Source organism: Heterobasidion irregulare, assembly GCF_000320585.1.
Source record: "Heterobasidion irregulare TC 32-1 unplaced genomic scaffold scaffold_12, whole genome shotgun sequence".
NCBI lineage: Eukaryota > Fungi > Basidiomycota > Agaricomycetes > Russulales > Bondarzewiaceae > Heterobasidion > Heterobasidion irregulare.
This window is the reverse complement of record NW_009258208.1, coordinates 107,489-122,041: the sequence shown is the minus strand read 5'-3', so window position 1 is coordinate 122,041 and position 14,553 is coordinate 107,489. Positions and strand designations below refer to the sequence as shown.

Below are 14,553 nucleotides of genomic sequence, written 5' to 3'. Positions count from 1 at the left end.
CTAGATCTAATTATTCAAAATACTAATCTATGCTAATTAGAATATATTATCTATAATCAACTTTATAACCAAATTTGCAATTAAGGGGACATTGTCCATATTATTACAGTCCCATTGAAATCTATAACCTAATTATAATTTTATATATCCCAAATCCAAATTATATAAGTGCTACAATTTTATTTTTACTATATTCTTTATTTTCTATTGGTTTACTATATTATTGTCTGGTGTCTAAATTCGAATATTAAAAACCCTGATTTTTAGGGTATTTATTGACTCTCTTATATATAGAATAGATAAAAGATGAATGTGTCAGAAAATCAGAAGTGTTGAGAGTGCCTTATTTATATCAATATATTTAGGTTACCAGGTAAATAGTTTAGACCTTGTGGCTTAGTGGTTTAGAGCACTGGGATGTGTAGGCATAAGGTTTTTAGTTCAATTCTGGTAATAGGTAAGTTTACTATAAGGTGTAACTTTAGTTTGATTAGTAAGCTCTATAGATGCTCTATGATTGGAGGTGTAGTAGTAGTAGAAAAACCATAGAACTGGGTTAGTTGATATTTTTCCGAAAATCCATATAATAAATTAGCTTTAATTAGCTCTAATTAGATCTTACAATTTCAGGATTTGAGGGGGGGTTAGCTAAAAATCCTTAATGGTAATTAGTAAATATAGCTATATTCATGCTTAACTATGGTTAATTTAATATGGAGCTTTTCCCTAATATATAAGCTATCTATACCATGAGCATTTATGCATAAGCATATTAATAAGCTTGCAGTCCTTTTCAGTGTGGGTCTACTTTATGAGCATACCACATAACTATCCCCCTTGGTCCCATATGAAGCATGTATTAGGATCACATTCTAACATACAGTCACCACAAAATTGGAAAGAGTACTCAGAGCACTAGTCATTGTGAGTCTCCAAGTAGTCAAGGTAGAATGTAGGGACAAGCTTGACACTAGTCAATATTAGTATGGTAGAGTCCTATGAAATTCTTATAGAAAACAGTGTCCCATGACTTGATAAGCATAGCGACTGAAGGCTATTATAGTGATGGACTTTGAATAACTTGGATAAGTACCTGCCCATCTAATTGGGATGGCCCCTCTAATGAATTTGGTGGTAACACAAAGAATCCCTAATAGATGCTTCATTCTTGTCTAATGCTCAGTCAGTAGGGCTGCCCTTGCCTCAAATCCTTTCAATGAGGAGATAATGACCAAATTCAGTGCAAAAGTCCCACAGGTCCATTTTGCCACTATAGATCACAGGTGTGAGGTCTCAAGAACAGTTCACCTGCTATCAGTAATCTTGGGTTAGAGTCCCATGTGCATGTAAGAACACACACTGGAGTCAGACATGAACGTGGTGCAGCGCTGTGCATTAGGTTACACACTAGTGAAGGGAGTTGACAAGAGGCACCGGAAATTGCCGCGGTACAACGGGCGCCGGCCTCCGGGCGACATGGAGAACTTCAACTGATTCTAAAGGTGTCCCTGGGTGTCCCTAGATGTCCATGTTTCTTCGGGCACTGCTGTTCCTTCCTGACGTGCCTGGTAATACGTAACGTAATGCTCGGACTTTACGCGCATCCGCAGTATGGAGGTCGCACGCTGGTCTCACTCCGATCTTCTCATGACCATCGTCATGGTTGATTCGATAAGACCTAGTCTCCGTGACTGACTCAACACCAGAAGATAGTTGTCTTGTGCATAGGATAAGACTTGCCTATCGCTGACGACAATCCCGACGGGCCATTGCGACTCGGGCGAGGGTCACTGTACAACGAAAGCCAATGCAACGCCCTCCTGTACCAGCATGATGTCGTGAAACTCGAATAACCCTCCCCATTCCTGAGCTCTTACCTTGCTACATGACGTTCTGGCAACATGCGTAGCGAATTCGTCGGGACGCGAATATCCAAATGTGGACTGAAAAAAGTACACTCACTTTCGACACTTGAGCCTGACCGAAGCTCACGAACGGGAGCTATAAATTACAACATGTCCATAAATCACAGTCGTGCGAATCGAAAACCATACCCAAGTACGTGTACATCGAAAATGGCGAGAAAAGAAATAATCAAAGCGTGACGGATTGTTTAGCATTGTCAGAGTTGCGGTAATAGCCTGACGTCGTGGTGTCCGCAGCGCGCTTGGCGTCGGCCGACGTATCGCGCAGCTCGTGAGATTCGATGTCTATGTATACCTGCAGCGATAGATGGACGGGTCAAGACGAGTAAATCGAAGCGCAAAGATTCGACGTACTTCAGGCCGAACAGATTGCGATGAGAAGACGACATTCGGCGGCTGTAAGGTCACAAGAAAAACGACTGTGAGAACGAGATCAAGCAATGTAAAGGTCAGGCTCGACCGACCCTTATCCTCTGTGGACCTCTCGTCGCGTCCTCGCTTCTCCCACTGGCATCTAGGGCCGATGTATATTTCCAGCCCTCGCGAGAGTTGAGACTCGAAAGTAGAGAATTTGAGTACAGCTTAGCGAGAGAGAGGTTGAAGATCACATGGCTGATTGCGGGGGTACACTATTGTCAGTGCAAATTCCACGTTCGATGAGCTAAAATCGCTTACTGGGCGGTCGACTGTCATGAGGGTGCAATGATGAGCTGACTGAGTGCGATGGCGAAAAGGGTGGGGACTCACGTCACCTAGGTAAACACCAAGGTCTATGATTGCCCACACTGATGTGATGACACCAGTTTGGACAGTAACTGTAACCGACCTCAAATCAGAACCGAAAGCAGAAGCCAATACGATCCGAAAGACACGCACGCCGAATGATCCTATTGATAGCATCATTTGTCGTAGAAAATGCGCTCCTGTTTTGCCTCTGGGAGGAACGGCTTCAGCTTCTTCAATGAATTCACAGGAAGAGTCGTACCAGATGAAAAACTAGGACGGCACTAATGAGCGTATCCGCGAGCGCGGAGCCAACCAGCCAGGTGATGACAACGGGTCTGAAAATCTGGGCCGCTGACACCGTGGGACTGGGGATAAGGATGGCGGCAACAAAGAAGATCGCCATAGCAGCAACTGGAAGAGAGGTCAGGCAATGAATAGCAATGCATGACGAGGATTGCTTACGAGACGAGACGACGGACAGAAAGGTGATCGCGACCATCATCCAACCCTGGCCCGTGAGGACCTTCACCCTCCAAGCGAAGAATGTCTGGACAGACATCGCGATGATGCCCTGAAAGGCGCTGAGTTAACTTCAACGTAGATGCTTAAGTGCGAAACGCCTACATTAGTGAGAGGACCTGTGAGTGCACCGTAAGAAACACGTTATCAAAAAAACGAACGAAGCGACTTGCCGATACCAAAAGCTGAAAAGATATCAAAATTCCTCAATACAGAGCTCTTCGAGCATCACAAGACTTAGTACATACCCCAATTTGAAACCGCCTGAGCAGGCATATCTCCTACACCGACTCATTAGAGACTGATCATTCTCTCAGGAAGGCAGAAGGCGGCGTACCAAAGTTGTTAACGAGCCTATCATAGCTATAATACATCGCAAACACCGAGTTGATGGTCTCAAAGAACACAAGACTGGCAATCTGTATTTTCATAAGAACGTGTGTGTTATCGGATGACCATCCGAATGAATGCGCACAAATATCTTAAACCATCGCTGATCTCTGAGATGCACGGTTCAGTATCAGGTGTCCGATGAGCATCAGTAAAGCGAGCCAACCGTTTGAACGTGGAGAAGTAGAAATGCGCCTGCGATATAAAGGTGCCGTATAAGATGAGGTTGAGAAACAGCCCTATGAGAGTGGGCCCTTGTCTGTGGAAAGCGAGTGGTCAATCAATCAGGAAGATCAGCGACGCGCCTGAAGACGTACACAGTCTGCGCGAAGTTTGGCAGGGCGTTGGGAGAGCTGGCCATGGTACAAGGGCGAAGGGCAGGAAATGGATTTGTCGCAGGGAAACCCAGCCTTAAGCCCTGAAACGTTGGGTTATATTGAAACAATGCAAACCCGGTGACTTGATGCGCCTGCATGGGGAGCCTACCTCAAGGTCGCCACACCAATTACAACGACAAGGGGCATGGAGAAGGTCGACCAGTAGACAGAGATTTTGGTATCTGATGCGAACTTTGACCTATGAATCATCTGATAGGCGCCGCACCTTCGCCGCACCTCCATCTGATGGCCCAGGAGGGGCTGGAACATAGGAGTTGATTCGGAACGCTGGTACAATAGACGCTGTCCCCTATTCAATTCACCAATGAAATTGAGCCCCAAGCCGTTGATCTCTTTGGGATCATCAGATCCTGTCGCGCGATAAGAATTAGCGTACCGTCAATGTGGAGTACAGCCTACCAGATCCACGATGACGTGAAGAGCGGACACGAGCTTTGGTACAACAGGTCCAGAGGCAAATTTTTCCCCGACTGAAACTTCTTCAGGGCCAACTCGACCACTCGCTCTGTGCCTTCAGCCCACATGCGGTATGTTTTGCTTCTCATCAGCTCTTTATAAGTTGGAATTCGGAAAGAAGGCTGTCGCTCGCACGCTGGATCGCCGATCATCCCGAAAAGATCCCAGCGTGTTCAAAACGACTTATGACTGCTCGCCAACTCGGAAGCGGAGCTCATAGTGGCTCCAGGTCGGAGGTGGAAGGAACAACACCAGTGTTGCCTTTAGGAGACTAGCTAGGCTATACTCGTGAGAACGACGCCGGATGTTGAACGAAGTACATAATCCCCTCGCCGACGACAGTCACTCACCTCTCCTACATACAATTCGACTACCCACTCAACCCACGACGAAGATTGATCCAACCCGAGTCCCGGACGTGACCTTGGAGAAATTCTACTCCGAATTGGCCGGGCTATGTCAAGACGGATCTGGCATGATGAAACATCTCCTGTATGGGGCTTGCACGTCGACGCGAACTGTAGGACAACGGAAACGGTGATGCCGGGCTGAGTGGAAGCAGTGTCGGGCCGTCAGTCGTCTGGTCATGACGCAAATGCACGCAAGTATGAAAACACCGCGGGCAAAGTCCGATGTGTTCAGCATGGAATCAACCGATAAAGGGTGATTACATGGCAAGCCTACCCAAAAAGGGAAAGTTGGCCGTATAATCACCATGTAATCACCATGTTCCACTACTTTCGAGCTGAACACACGGTACTTTGCCCGCTGTGAAAGAGGGTTGTGGCCTGTTGTGGCGTTCTGTGTGTACCAGCGACGTGATTAGAGGCCACCGCCGGGCGTGCTGTCTAACTCTCTCTGGCTCTCAGATCCCGATGACCCCAAGCCCTCATTATCAGCGATCTGTCAACCGTCGCTGGGCCGCGGGCGTGCCACGATGGTCGCGAATCGTGATGACTGCATGGCGCTCTCCTCTCCCCATATTTGTCTTTATCTTGTCTTGAAGCTGTGCAGTGTCAAGCAAGGACACCTCGAAGTTCTAAGCCCTGTATGTTTTATTCTGTCATTGCTACCGTGGTTACGTTCACACCTGTTCACAGCATCTTTTGCGCTGCCTTCGCTCTCGTATATGACACGCCAATACGTCCTGCTCGATGAACTTGCGTGTGTAAGACAGCTCTCACCACTTCTTACCCTTTCTAGCTGAGCTCCCAAGGAAGTTACACAGGCTGCGCAGCCCCAAAAGGAATTCTGGCTCTCAGTCGACTCCACACTTGTCAGAACGCGTCCTTTGCTCACGCTCGAAAGCACAGCTTAAGAAGATATGCGCACGCTGTAGATAGGCGAGTGCCTTTCCTAGGAAGGGCAGGTATCTTACCTTACCCAGGACTCGCGGACCGTGACTCACAAAGAACCAATAGCCCACATGTAAATCACACAGGCCTAGATCTCTGATAACGCCGTATCAGAATCTACACGACAGGCTGAGAGGCCAGAGTCCCTGCAGGACGCCATCGGCGAACGAGCTTTGGAAACGCTCTGCCAGATCAGCCGTGCCTGTGGGTGCCCCCGACCCGCGAGGCTCGTGCAGGGTCGTTCGACGACCGCAAGTATTAGTGAAGACACAGGGCCGCGAGCCCGCGCTGTTATGGAGCAGAGGGTGACCAACCTTGCCCAACCTCACAGCGTCTGATAAACGAAGACTCCGACTCGCGAGTCGTCCAGTCTGGCGAACGCGATCCACTCGAGCGCTCCCGCGTCGCCGTGCCCGATCGAGCGCTAGCGCAGGCGAGCACTCCCGAGCCTCCACCCTGACTTATGCCCGCCGGAACAAGTGACGGGAATGCTGCCGCCGGTCTCCGCTGGTGAGACTTCCGGTCAGTCCATAGCGTGATCGAGTGCACGCCCAGCCGCCGCTTCCGACATCCTAGAGAACTCCTAGAGACCGAGAGCGACAGAGCGACAGCTTCGTCCCCTGCGTTTGCGCGGTGATGCAGCGCGTGGCTCCCTCACTTAAGTTCGGAGTCGACGGAGCGTAGCCCCCTCGCGTATTGTCGACCGCCGCGTCTCGACCGCCGCACACACACTGTTGAGTGTGCAGCATGCGGTGTGCGACTCGCACCGCGGTTCAACGTTCAACGTTCAATGAGCGGTGTCGGCGTCTGTTCTGTCGATCGCCGCGGACGGCCATGGGGCGTGCGCTGATGAGGCATGGCGCAAAGCTGTCAGTGTCCGCCTCTTAGAACTCGTGGTGTAGCCCTGAGTGTCCGGGCGCAACGTGCTCAGCCTCGTTCTCGTTCTCTGAACGGACGCGTGTGTGGTAGTATGTACGCTGTGCAACTGCGAAACACAAAATGACAAGTTGACCCCGCGCGCGCGCTCGCTCGTCCAGAAAACCCCACCCGCCCCACCCCGCGGACGCCGGCGCGCGCTGAAGCCGTGCCGAGCGTGCGCATACAGAGTACAGAGCGGCCTCAACCAGCCTCCATCTGCCTTCGACCTGAGACGGCACAGGACGATCTCGTGCCCGTACAAAAGCGACACGAAAAGCAGCACGAAAAGCGGCACGAAAGCCGCGCCGCGCCGCACCAGCACAGACGATCCGAGGGGGGTTGGGAGGTGGAAGCGCATGACTCCCCGGAGTCGACCCGATCCGACACCCCATAGCACCCTATCTGCCCAGCGCTAACTTACTTACTTACTTACTGAGGATCACAGCCGCGGCGGGTCCTTGTCCTCCCGCGACTCCCGCCCGTCACGGCCACGGCCACGGCCCTCGCCTTCGCCGGGACCGTTGTCATTGTTGCCGTCGCCATCACCGCCGGGGCTGTCGGCGCCGTGGTCGTCATAGTCGTGGGCGCTTTTCCGCAGCGACATATCGCGCATCTCGTGCGACTCGATGTCGACGAAGGCCTGCTCGAGGCAGAGAGGAAGGAAGGAAAACAGAAAAAGGAGGGTGGGAGAAGGAGGAAGGAAGGGGGAGCGCGCATGCAGACGGATGGACAGACGGCTATCAGGACTCGTTGTGCACGCTCAAGCCAACTGGGAACGCGGCGCACCTCTGGGCGGCCGGCGGACGGCGCGAGCGACACGATGGTCTCGGGCGGCTATCACAAAAGCATGTTCGACATGAGCGATCAGCGAGCCAGCAAGCCAGCAAGCCTATCCACGGCCGATCAGCGCACTCACCCTCTCGAATTCGATCCGCGCGCCGCCGGAGCTGCTGCTCGCGCCGAGCGCGGATGTATATTTCCAGCCGTCGCGCGCGTTGAGGCTCGAGAGGAGCGAGTTGGAGTAGAGCTTGGCGAGCGCGAGGTTAAAGATGAGGTGGCTGCGGGTGAACAAGTGGACTGGTCAGAACGCTGTGATGGTGCGGAGAGGAGAGAGGGCGGCTTACTGTGCGGTTGGCTAGGGATGGAGTCGCGCCGGTCAGTCGGTCAGTCGGTCAGGCGCCAGCGAGAGGGTGAGTGACTGACGTCGCCTAGATAGACCGCCAAGTCTGCGATGGCCCATATCGAGGTGATCGCGCCCGTCTGCACGGTGACTGTGCGCGCTCATCAAGAACGAAATTAAGGAAGAAGGCGGGAGAGAGGGAATGGGGGCGACGCACGCCGGATGAGCTTGTTGACCACGTCGTCCGTGTCAGGAAATCCCGTCCTGTGTCTCCTCTACGACGGGACGCCACGACGAGGACGACGAGGACAAGGACGGCGACGATGCGGGCGTTCAGCTCATGCGATCACATGCGCTCGGGCAGGCGGATGGGCGGACTCACGAGGTAGGTGACGAGGACGCCGCTGATGAGGGTGTCCGCAGCGGCCGAGGCGACGAGCCATGTGATCACGACGGGACGGAAGATCTGCGCGGCGGACACGGTCGGGCTCGGGACGAGGATCGCGGCGACGAGGAAGATGGCGGTCGCGGCGACTGTGGCGGTTGCGTGCGAGGGACGTGAGCGATGCGACGCACAAGGGAAGGAGCGGAGCGAAGTAGGGCGGGCGGCGCACTCACGGCATGAGATCACAGAGAGGGAGACGATGCCGGCGACAATCCAGGTGCTGTGCGTGAGCACCTGTATCCGCCACGCGAAGAATGTCTGCACCGCGAGCGCGATGAGGCCCTGCAAGGCCGCGATTGGATTGGGTTGAATTCGCGGGAGCGCGGGTGGGGGCCAATAGGGCTTACTCACGTTCGTGAGAGGGCCTGGATCGATGTCGTCGTCAGAGGTCAGAGGTCAGAAGTCGAAGGGGGCCTAGCGGCGCAGGCGCACGACGCACGCACCGATTCCAAACGCTGCGAAGCGCACGATAAGGTCAGCCCGATCGCCGAAGAGCAGACGGCGAGAGGATGCTGACCCCAGTTCGAGACCGCCTGGGCCCCCATGTTTCCTGCGAATTTCATGTACGTGAGACCGCGGACGCGTCAGACGGGAAACGAAGACGCGCCGCGCACCGAAGTTGTTGACGAGCCGATCGTAGCTGTAGTACATCGCGAAGACGGAGTTGACGGTCTCCAGCAGGACAAGAGCCGCGACCTGTGCACGCGTGCATGTGCATGAGTGATAAGGCTGACAAACAGGAGAAGAGCACGACATTGCGTGCACGTACGAAGATTCTGAAGCGCTGGTGATCGCTGGAAGACGGGTATCCTTGAGCGATGCGCTGGCGTCAGATGGCGGGAGCAAAATATGAGACGCACCGCTTGTGCGTTGAGAAGTAGAACGAGGCCTGGACGAGGAAGGTGCCGAAGAGGATGAGGTTCAGGAAGGCGCCGATGAGCGTGGGGCCTTGGCTAGCACGCGGGGTGCAGTTCAAGGACCGGGAGCAACGGATGGATGGGCGACGGACGTACACGGTCTTCGCGAAGTTGGGCAGGTCTTGAGCGCGAGCCGACATGGCGTAGAACAAGAAGAGAGTTACGAGGGTAGAGAGATTTGTGTATGATGTCAAGGCGAGTGTTTTGACCAAGGCTCGGAGGGGGTATTATACGGACGCTGCGGATATGTGCGAGTCAATGGATTGAGGAGAGGAGAGACCAGGACGTCTATGCGGTTGACATCGTCCAGCGGGTACAAGGGCACCGAAATGAGCGAACTGTAACGACTCCGGGCGGTTCAACGACAAGACGACATCTGAGCGTCGATCCTGGCCGACACGCACGATCGGCGTTGGCGCATCCCCGTCAGCATGCGGAGTCCGGCTGAGTCCGGCTGAGCTCTGAAATTCACACTCAGTGGGTCGTGCAAGCCAAGGCCGCTGGATTCGGCTGATGCTCCGCAATGCCATATCGTCTCCAGTCTGGCACCGCACGTCCACGACCCGATGCATGGGTGCAGCTCCAAATCTCGCAAGACAGGGCGCAGAGCCCGGAGCAGTGAGTGGATCGTGTGCGACATTGTCCGCTGCTCTTGTCTGAACGCGATCAGATCTCACGACATGGGCAGAGACCTGTACCTTCGACTTGGCTATAGCGCTTACGGCCTCCGTCACGCGCCGTCACCCGATCAGGCTCCTCCACAAGGGCGCTGCCCGCTCCCATTCCCAGGCCCGTTTCTGACATATCACGGTGCGACATCAATTATCAATGCATCAGTACATCAGTCTCCTGTCAGTAGTTACAGAACCCAGTCGTGCGTTCCCACCGGCCACCTTCAGATCAACCGTCGTCCCTGCATCAGAATACAACCTCTATGCATCAGACGGCCTCCTGGCGAACGCAACTGCCATCGATGATCAATGATTACCTAGCGCTGAATGAAGCCGTCCATTCTCCCCAAGCCCACCATCATGGGCTACCTATCCGCACCCGGCGCTCGTTCGATACCATCTTGTGTCAGGTTCCAGATCGAACGGGGTCTGGCTGCTCCTCGATCCCAGTAATCTGACTCTCGCACCCTTCCATCGCTTCCACTGCATCATACCCGACCGCCTGAGCCCACATCAATCTACAAACACTAGTAAAGGCCGAGTCTCTATATCAGCACCTACCCTGTAGCCTTACACCGCATCCGCTCTGTCTCCCGCTACTCATCCACATCCACTCGCCAATCATGCCGTTTGTCAAAGCTGGTATGGGCTTTCCCAATATCACTTCATCCCCTTGCTCATGCAATCTACAGGAGACGTCGCGAACAAGAAATTTGATTATGTTATCGTCGGTGAGCATATTCCAGTAGATCGCTTAGCGATTGGGCATTGAAACAAGGTTATCTTCCTACAGGTGGAGGAGTAAGTTGAATCGATCGAGATCGGATACACAGGGAGAGGTACGATTGACTTGTTCTTAGACAGCGGGCCTTGTGCTCGCCACCAGGCTGTCCGAGGACCCCAACACATCTGTCCTCGTCATCGAAGCCGGCCCTGCCAACCTAGACGACAACCTGCTCCGTACGTACTGCCCTCCCCTTCTCCGTCCGCTCCCACCCTGCTCACTCGCACCCCGCGCGCGTCGCAGTCCGCCTCGCGTCCTTCGCCGCCCAGTTCGGCCAGGAGCAGTACGACTGGTTCTTCCGCACCGTGAGCTTCCTCATCCTTTACTCGTCCGCTCGCGTCCGATCTTGACCGTGACCGTGCAGGTTCCCCAAGAGAAAAGCGACGGGACGCAGTTCTTCTGGCCACGGTAAGTGTTTGCGCCCGCCCGCCCGCGGCAGCTTTTTCGTCTTCACCGCCGCAAGAGGGATCTGCTGACGCGGCGGCCGTTCGTCTGGGCAGCGGCCGCACGTTGGGCGGGAGCTCCGCGATCAACTTCTTCGCATACTGCAAGCCCCCCAAGCAGGAGATTGACGGCACGTCTCTCCCTTCTCCGTGCTCTTCACCTGAGCACCCGCGCTGACGCTCCGACGGCAATTGCCAGATTTCGAGAAACTGGGAAACCCCGGGTGGAACTGGGCCAACTTCCAAAAATACGCCGCCAAAGCTGAGGGGTGGGTCGTCTGTCTTTCTTAATGGGCGCTCCCGCGCGCGTCGCGGACTGATTGGACTTCTTTCCGTTTCTTTACAGGTTCATACGGCCCTCGGAGGCGCAGATCAAGGAACAGGGACTGGACCTCGCGACCTGGGAGCTTGGGACTGAGGGTGAGCGGACACACTCTCACGGGTGCAGTGGCTTCTGACGGGGCACTGATTGATCTGGACGTGCTAAGGCCCGATCAAGTTGATCGTCCCGCCTCGTGTTACCCCGGCCGATTTGCAGTCCGCACAGGTGAGTCGCTCCGGACGCTCGTCGGGCCGCGCGTCTTACGAGTGGGTACTTCCAGACGCTACAAGCGGCGGGGATCCCGCTCGCTCCGGCACCCGTGAGTCCGACCATGCCTTCTTTCCATAATGATGTCCTCGCTCATCCGGACGCTGTAGCTCAACGGCGACGTGAGTGTCTGCGCTCCGCGGTCCATCTGCAATCCCGTGCTGACGAACCCCACATCCCGCATAGCCGCGAGGATGGTACCCCTTCCCGATCACCGTCGACCCGAAGGGGTTCACGCGCTCGTACGCCACGACGGTGCGTCTGCATGTTCGGTTTTGATGATCGTCCCCACGTGCTGAACGCTGTGTGCAGGGCTACTATCTGCCCAACGCGGCGCGCCCGAACCTCTCGCTGCTCCTCGAGGCGACGGTCACGAAGGTGCTCACGGAAAGCGCGGGCACGGGCACGGCGCTGAGCGCCACCGGCGTGCAGTTCACGCTTAAGGGCGACACCGGCACCGTGCACGCCGTGCACGCCGGCAAGGAGGTCATCCTGTCCGCCGGGTACGTCGCCTTGTTCCTCTTCGCCTAGCCCGATAGAACGCCCCGACTGAGACGCGGATGGTGTTTTTTTGGTGTTGTTGGAAGCTCAATCAAGACGCCGCAGCTGCTCGAGCTGTCTGGGATCGGCAACAGGGAGATCCTCGAGAAGCACGGGATTACGGTCGCGCTGGACTTACCTGCCGTCGGTGAGAACATGCAGGAGCACAGCTTCGTCGCCACCTCCTTCCGTGCGTCCCTTTTGCTTCTCTCCTCGTATTGGTGGTGCTGCGCCTGACGACCGCGCACCAGAGTTCCGCGACGACCTTCCGTACGAGACGTTTGATGTCCTGCGCGATCCCACGCGCGCGGCCAAGGAGCTCGAGGCATAGTACGTCGCCGTCCCCTCCTCCTCCCTTCCGCTCCCATTTTGCTGATCCCCCACCAGCGCCAAGGGCGAGGGCTTCTTCACGACCGCGCACCTCGGCTTCGTCTTCGCGCCCCTCGAGTGGCTCTCCCCGCGCGGCAAGGCGCTGCACGACGCGCACAAAGAAAAGTACGCGGCCAAGCGCGACGCGTACCCCGTTGGCCTGCGCGAGCAGTACGATATCATGGTCGGCCGCCTGGACGGGCTCGCGCCCGGGTGCGAGCTGCTGCCGTTCGCGGGGTTCTCGTCGTTCCCGAGTGCGTGTTCGCGTCGCGTCGTGCTGTTTACTGTGTGCAACGGCGGGCTGACTCGTGCGTTGGTAATAGATCCGCCGGCGGAGGGTAAGAAGTACTTTTCGTACTACCTCTCGATGAACCACCAGTGGTCGCGGGGGTCCACCGTGAGCACTTCCTCGCCTGCATCATATCTAACCGGACACGCCCGCCGAGACGCCTTTTTTGCTTGTTTTGCAGCACATCGCCTCGGCAGACCCGCATGCGCAGCCTGCGATCGACCCGAAGTACTTTGACGAGGAGATCGGTGCGTGGTCTGGGACGAGCGATACGCCGCCGCGAGTGTGTTGACACTGATGCGGATGCGGCTCTGCGACAGACCTCGAGACGTTCGTGGAGACGATCAAGTTTGTGCGCTCGCTCCGGAACTTCTCGCCCTTCAAGGAGCTGCTCGGTGCGTCCCGCGCCGGCATCGACGTCGAGCTCAGACCCGCCTTTTTCTTATCGTCTTTTTCCCTCGCGCAGTCGACGAAGTCAACCCGGGGCCGAACGTGAAGACCGACGACGATATCCGCGGTAAGCCGTCCCGCCAGCCCCACGTCCCCTCCTGACTTGGTACCGACGCTGACCCACCACCACCCGCCGCGTCGCAGCCTGGCTCAAGAAACACATGTCCACCACATTCCGTGAGCACCCCCACGCCCGCCCTCTCCCCCCACATCCACGCGCCGCTGACATGCCCCCTCCGCAATTGCGTCTCGTCGCCCCCGTCGCTCCCGCCGCGGCGCCCAGACACCGCGGGCACAGCGTCGATGCTCCCCCGCGAGAAGGGCGGCGTCGTCGACCCCCAGCTGCGGGTGTACGGCACCGCGAACCTCCGCGTCGTCGACCTCTCCGTCGTCCCGCTCCTGTTCGCCGCGCACACACAATGTACGCCCTCCCTCCCTGCGTGCGCTGCCGTCGTCGAATGTCCGCTGATGGTGTGTCTTGTGTGTGCGTGTGCGTGTAGCCGTGGTGTACGCGCTGGCGGAACAAGGTGCGTCTCGAGCGCGCTCGCTCGCTTATGGGCACACGTTGACTGACTGACTGCCTGCCTGGCCATCTTTTTTTTTCGTTGTGCACGACAGCGGCCGACCTCATCAAAGGCGCGCTCTGACCGCGCGCGACGCAAACCTGTCGTCGCTTTCGCCTCTGTCGTCCCTGAATAGGACGCCTGCGCGTGCCTCGAGCATCTGGAAATGTACTTTTAGGGAAAATAACCACGTCTGTAGTATGTACCCGCTTCGCACCCTGCAATCTCATAGCACGCGATCGCCGAAATATGGCACTTTGCGCGAGGCGAGGCAGCCGTGGGACTCGATCGGCGGTGGTTGTCGTGCAGCCAAGCCCACGACGTCGAGCGTCGAGCGTTTAACGCGTGTAAGCAGCGTCGGCACTTGTGGACTGAACCGGGGGACGCCCGGGTAGTACAGTAGGTACACGCTGGGAGCGCGCGACAAGGGCGGGGCATGCATAACATAGGGTGTTACGATAAGTCTACGATGAATCCAGAGTCGCGTGGATAGGCTTGCATACGTGATCTCAACAACGACGACGACGACGACGAAGACGAAGATAACAGGTCAGAGAGATTAGAAACGGCGCGCGAGACGAACGGAGGGGAGGCAGGGGGGGTATATACCGCGCGGCTAGTGGCCGAACACGGTGCTGACTTGCGTGCTACTACTACTACTAGTAGTAGATAGATAGATAGATTGT

The 14,553-nt window shown here is 55.7% G+C and overlaps 5 protein-coding genes across 5 annotated transcripts; 3 read left to right on the top strand and 2 right to left on the bottom strand.

Moving 5' to 3' along the window:
• Positions 1-1,720: 1,720 nt before the first annotated feature.
• HETIRDRAFT_412107 (uncharacterized protein) lies at positions 1,721-4,076 on the bottom strand. The gene is made up of 17 exons (XM_009553651.1): positions 3,878-4,076; positions 3,727-3,819; positions 3,646-3,670; positions 3,508-3,589; positions 3,419-3,451; positions 3,344-3,355; positions 3,276-3,289; positions 3,114-3,222; positions 2,911-3,062; positions 2,802-2,859; positions 2,673-2,740; positions 2,601-2,611; positions 2,390-2,537; positions 2,280-2,321; positions 2,055-2,220; positions 1,963-2,001; positions 1,721-1,893 (listed from the first exon to the last, which is right to left on the bottom strand). The coding sequence occupies exons 1-15, from the start codon at positions 3,919-3,921 to the stop codon at positions 2,095-2,097; spliced, it is 1,017 nt and encodes a 338-aa protein (XP_009551946.1). The 5' UTR covers positions 3,922-4,076; the 3' UTR covers positions 1,721-1,893; positions 1,963-2,001; positions 2,055-2,094.
• Positions 4,077-6,603: 2,527 nt separating this feature from the next.
• Positions 6,604-7,081, top strand: HETIRDRAFT_106359 (uncharacterized protein; the record flags this gene model as incomplete). The annotated part of the gene is made up of 3 exons (XM_009553650.1): positions 6,604-6,610; positions 6,672-6,737; positions 6,807-7,081. The coding sequence occupies 3 exons, from the start codon at positions 6,604-6,606 to the stop codon at positions 7,079-7,081; spliced, it is 348 nt and encodes a 115-aa protein (XP_009551945.1).
• A 45-nt stretch (positions 7,082-7,126) lies between these two features.
• On the bottom strand, positions 7,127-9,309 carry HETIRDRAFT_106358 (uncharacterized protein; the record flags this gene model as incomplete). The annotated part of the gene is made up of 14 exons (XM_009553649.1): positions 7,127-7,327; positions 7,474-7,521; positions 7,604-7,745; positions 7,812-7,822; positions 7,891-7,958; positions 8,025-8,082; positions 8,190-8,341; positions 8,384-8,617; positions 8,696-8,707; positions 8,770-8,802; positions 8,867-8,948; positions 9,022-9,046; positions 9,113-9,205; positions 9,266-9,309. 14 exons carry the CDS (start codon positions 9,307-9,309, stop codon positions 7,127-7,129), a joined length of 1,203 nt encoding a protein of 400 aa, XP_009551944.1.
• A 383-nt stretch (positions 9,310-9,692) lies between these two features.
• Positions 9,693-10,153, top strand: HETIRDRAFT_106357 (uncharacterized protein; the record flags this gene model as incomplete). The annotated part of the gene is made up of 3 exons (XM_009553648.1): positions 9,693-9,787; positions 9,840-9,979; positions 10,035-10,153. 3 exons carry the CDS (start codon positions 9,693-9,695, stop codon positions 10,151-10,153), a joined length of 354 nt encoding a protein of 117 aa, XP_009551943.1.
• Positions 10,154-10,463: 310 nt separating this feature from the next.
• On the top strand, positions 10,464-14,126 carry chd3 (choline dehydrogenase 3; the record flags this gene model as incomplete). The annotated part of the gene is made up of 23 exons (XM_009553647.1): positions 10,464-10,482; positions 10,533-10,571; positions 10,634-10,641; positions 10,701-10,800; positions 10,868-10,929; positions 10,989-11,032; positions 11,414-11,487; positions 11,556-11,614; positions 11,670-11,708; positions 11,767-11,778; positions 11,843-11,911; positions 11,969-12,159; positions 12,244-12,386; positions 12,448-12,526; positions 12,584-12,819; positions 12,889-12,962; positions 13,036-13,102; positions 13,175-13,249; positions 13,321-13,371; positions 13,449-13,481; positions 13,588-13,725; positions 13,805-13,831; positions 13,923-14,126. The coding sequence occupies 23 exons, from the start codon at positions 10,464-10,466 to the stop codon at positions 13,949-13,951; spliced, it is 1,668 nt and encodes a 555-aa protein (XP_009551942.1). The 3' UTR covers positions 13,952-14,126.
• Between the last annotated feature and the right edge of the window lie 427 nt (positions 14,127-14,553).